The sequence below is a fragment of the Bombus affinis genome, unplaced genomic scaffold (assembly GCF_024516045.1).
Source record: "Bombus affinis isolate iyBomAffi1 unplaced genomic scaffold, iyBomAffi1.2 ctg00000068.1, whole genome shotgun sequence".
Lineage (NCBI taxonomy): Eukaryota > Metazoa > Arthropoda > Insecta > Hymenoptera > Apidae > Bombus > Bombus affinis.
In genome coordinates, this window is record NW_026108822.1 from 1,851,919 (window position 1) to 1,856,341 (window position 4,423).

At 33.5% G+C, this 4,423-nt stretch overlaps 1 protein-coding gene and 2 long non-coding RNA genes across 3 annotated transcripts; all 3 read left to right on the forward strand.

Moving 5' to 3' along the window:
* Window positions 1-1,276: 1,276 nt before the first annotated feature.
* LOC126926983 (uncharacterized) lies at window positions 1,277-2,388 on the forward strand. The gene is made up of 2 exons (XM_050743292.1): window positions 1,277-1,528; window positions 1,696-2,388. The coding sequence occupies exon 2, from the start codon at window positions 1,710-1,712 to the stop codon at window positions 2,304-2,306; it is 597 nt and encodes a 198-aa protein (XP_050599249.1). The 5' UTR covers window positions 1,277-1,528; window positions 1,696-1,709; the 3' UTR covers window positions 2,307-2,388.
* Window positions 2,389-2,448: 60 nt separating this feature from the next.
* LOC126927008 (uncharacterized) lies at window positions 2,449-3,349 on the forward strand. Its single transcript, XR_007715075.1, has 3 exons — window positions 2,449-2,528; window positions 2,660-3,166; window positions 3,249-3,349. It is a non-coding gene; the product is annotated as an uncharacterized LOC126927008 (long non-coding RNA).
* A 3-nt stretch (window positions 3,350-3,352) lies between these two features.
* On the forward strand, window positions 3,353-3,690 carry LOC126926989 (uncharacterized). Its single transcript, XR_007715050.1, has 2 exons — window positions 3,353-3,457; window positions 3,536-3,690. It is a non-coding gene; the product is annotated as an uncharacterized LOC126926989 (long non-coding RNA).
* Window positions 3,691-4,423: the final 733 nt, after the last annotated feature.

Consider the following 4,423-nt stretch of genomic DNA (forward strand, 5'->3'; position numbering starts at 1 on the left):
ATATTTTTATGAATCTGTATAATTTTTTAGAATTTTAAAAGGATACATATATATATGCAAGCTCCCTAGATTTCATGTAGGATAGGGATTCTTTTTGTTTCGCGGGTAGCACGACAGGCTGTGTTTCACGGACAGACCGATCTTCCCTTGTTTTACGGACGACCATTTTAAGAAGCACGTTTTTCCCGAACGGACGGACAGAGAGTTACATTAGAGACAAACAAGGTTACGGAATAGTTATTTAAGATTTTAAAGACTGAAGAAGAAAGATCGGTAGCTCAGGACGTTGAAAATCGATTCTCGATTTTCAGGTAAACATTGTACTAAAGACTTGTTATTTCCCGTTTATATAATTATTGTTATTTATTGTTATAAACGCATATTAATTGTCGTTTATTTTTGTATTTTATTATTTACTTCATAATAAAAACTCGATTTTCAGACTACAGAATCGATCCTGAATTATCACCAAATTACCATCTTACAAATCGATTTTCACTACGCCATGCCGTTAAAAGTGAAGCTACGTATCGCCGTGAACGAGAACGCAATGGGGAGAAAATAGAATCCATAAGAATTCATAAGAAAACCAGAAGATGAAGTATGTGATGTCTTTCCTCCAGAATATCAAGCAAGAGATCATCATCCGCGGTTATTCAGTTTATCGATAGTGAAGAAAGCCGCAAACAACTTAACCAAGGTAAGCCATTACAGAAACATTGCACTCACGATGGATGACGCAACGGCAGCGTCATACATCGGTACAAGTTTAAACTTCGTGTTTCGAGATATTTACTTAGAAGAATCGGAGATCATCCCCACAAGGAAAATAAAGACCGAAATCGAAAAGCCCAATCTTCAAACAGAAACATTATTAGAGATCTTCCAGAAACAAAACATGCATGAGAGAGAAGGCACAGACTTTGTCATAAAACAATTTGATGGAACGCAAAAAGCCACAGATTGGAGTATGAAATATTCATATTTCACATACGCATCCCTTCCATACTCTAATATGAGTATGAAACCGAATACCAAAAATACAAAATCCAAACTGATGAAAAAAGGATCAAGAATTTGAAGAAATATTTGGGAAAAACAGCATCAGAATGGTACCAGACAAATCTGCTGAAGGATGAAGAATACAACTGGGAAAATTGGAAGGTGGCAGTTCAAAAAGCCTCTGGCAATAAAGGTTGGTCTGCAGTACGATACGCTTATAACTTTAAATACATTTCAGGTTCATTCACTGAATATGCCATAAAAAAGGAATGATTAATATTGGAAGTAAGGAGGAAGACTTCTGAAGAGACAGGGATAAATCTAATTGTTATTGGATTACCCATACACATTCAAGATAAAATCGATAAAGAAACAGTACAATCAACAAATGGCTTAATCGGATTCTTGGGGCAATATCAGACGAAGGGAAGAAAAACACAAGGGAGTAACGCAAGATTGGACAGAAAGCCAGAGCCACCGCCCAAGAAACAACCTTGTGTGATTTATGAAGCACTGAATTTCCCAGGTCGATTTCACCCAATAACAACTCACCAAAGAAATACATGCACATACTCATCGATCATTTTTCAAGGGCTGTTTTTATGTCCACATCGAAAACACAACACACAGAAGATATCATAAAACTTATAGACTCGACAGGAGAAACTGATTGCATAAAAATTATCCTTGCAGACCGATACCCAGTAATGACATCCAAAGAAATTCAAGAGTATACGAGGAAAAGGAACATTAAATTAATTTTCACCTCGACAGACTGCCCATCCTCCAATGGACTGAACAAAAGGGTAAATCAAACATTAGTAAACAGGATCAGATGTAATTCAGACGAAAATAAGAGAAACTGGACAAAAATCACAGAAGAAAGCGTAGAAGAAAACAATAACACCAGACACAGTGTAACGGGGTTTGCCCCAAATCATTTACTGAATGGAAAAATGATTGAAATCGTCCCTAAGGAAATAATGGTGAATAAGATAAACCTAAAAAGAGACAGAGAAGAAGCATTCAAAAACTCAACAAGAAATTTCGAAATCAACAAACAAAAATACGATAAAAAAAGAAGAGAACACGAATTTAAAATCGGTGATATGGTCTTCACCCATAACGGAAAAAAAATGAATAGAAATAAGCTGGAAGAAATTAGGAAAGGACCTTTCATAATTCTAAGAAGGATTTCAAACTCCATATATGAAGTGGATAACGGTAATCGGGGATCTGAAGGGAATCTGTTCCACTCCCCATTCGAGGGGCGGTGTAAACTCCCTAGAGTTCATGTAGGATAGGGATTCTTTTTGTTTTACGGGTAGCACGACAGGCTGTGTTTCACGGACAGACCTTCTTTTGTTTTATGGACGATCATTTTAAGAAGCACGTTTTTCCCGAACGGACGGACAGAGAGTTACATTAGAGACAAACAAGGTTACGGAATAGTTATTTAAAACTTTAAAGACTGAAGAAGAAAGATCGGTAGCTCAGGACGTTGAAAATCGATTCTCGATTTTCAGGTAAACATTGTACTAAAGACTTCTTATTTCCCGTTTATATAATTATTGTTATTTATTGTTATAGACGCATATTAATTGTTGTTTATTTTTGTATTTTATTATTTACTCCATAATAAAAACTCGATTTTTAGACTACAGAATAGATCCCTGAATTATCCCCGGATTACTATCTTACATATATGTACATATTTGTATATTTATATATATATATATAAATACATATATATATATATATAGAGAGAGAGAGAGAGAATGTTACAAGGAAGTAATCTAAAACTCCGTAAATTTGTAGTACATGTTTAATGAGAGAAGTATTAAATATCTGATAAGCGTAGATCCAAAAATTAATCCTATTTATTTGATATACCGTACTTTTTATTTAACATTTAAATCGAACGTTTAAATCGAACCCTCGATAGAATAGGTAGAATAAACGTGTCCAATAAAATAATCTCCTCCATCATCTGATTTGAATTCAACGAATTTTTTTTTATGAATACACATAGAGAGAAATCTACCTATTGTGGACACACGTACAAATCAATAAATAATGCATGTCGTGCAATATCGGCTACAGAAGGAATAAATAGAGAATTATGTATTATCCACAGATGGCAGTTATACAGTGACTACGAAAGGTATTTAAATAATATGAATATAAATACATGATACAGGTATTAAACTTGGTATTATTTAGTGGTACTTTCATACGATTATAAGGATTTGATTTGAAATATAAAAGCTGATAGGAAAACGGTTCATTGGAAAATATGGACACGCGCAAATATTTTCTCGTGCCCGCAGTATATTAAAACAGAAAGTCAAATATTTCTTATCAATGGCGAAGGATATTTTTCTCTTCTTCTTGACCCAGCAATTGGATTTCATCAATATTATATAACGTTGATTAAAATTTCCTTTTCTCTCGAGTGAGTACTATAAGATCACAAAATAACATAGATCTTTTCTTTGCAACTTGCTGAATATAAAACTGCGTCCTTTTACAGGCAACCATGTATATTCCAAGCGTGATGAAGGGATTAGATCATCGTATCGTAAATTATGCTTACTTCCAACCCCAAAGGCAGACTTTCTATGTGCTTGTCTCTTTGCTTCGAGGGCCAGCGAACTCTTCACTCTATATGACAGAAACAGCCTAGAATCCAGGGGGAAATTTGAAAGTCAATCAAGGAAGGAACTGCAAGATGGACAGAGCAAGGTCTCGTAGAAATGTATGTGAGATTCGTTTCTCGCAAATTACGAGATACGGAAACGTTTAAAGTCATCTACAGGCGGAAATCTGTTCAAGACAGTCGCGGTAATGTTTCGACGTTATATTTTATACGTTAAGCCAGCTATTATTTAAATATGTTCTTTGAAATTAAGTAAAATCAAAGTAGCTGAAAAAGTACAGCTGATAAAATTACGTTCAAAACGTGAATGAACAATAATTTTTACTTTCGTTACGCTGTTGTTATCGATTATCCATTATTTCTTATGGCAAGAAATGGGAACGTGCTTAATTTACGATAAAAACGAGAAACAATACGTAAAATATTTTTCACGATAAATTATTTTCATATTGTTTGAAATAATTTTACGCTTCCGCGATATAAGTGGCGAATGTAATTGAACAAGAATCATTTTTGATAAATGTAACAGATATATACCGTATATATATGCAAAATATATTATAACGTGTTAATTCATAAAGTTACTTAAAATTATTGGAAATCTATGTACGTAGGTATGTTTAAATATTTCATTCATGTTTTTATTCCATTGAATTGCAAGTTATATAAAATCATTTCATTAATAGTATAGTTAAATAATATAAGAATTGCGAATTAAGAATATTGTTTATTAGTGATATAAATAATTAAATTAGTAATAAT

Excerpts from the sequence above, each read along its gene's own strand:
- LOC126926983 (XM_050743292.1), top strand. The coding sequence starts at position 1,710 with ATGACATCCAAAGAAATTCAAGAGTATACGAGGAAAAGGAACATTAAA.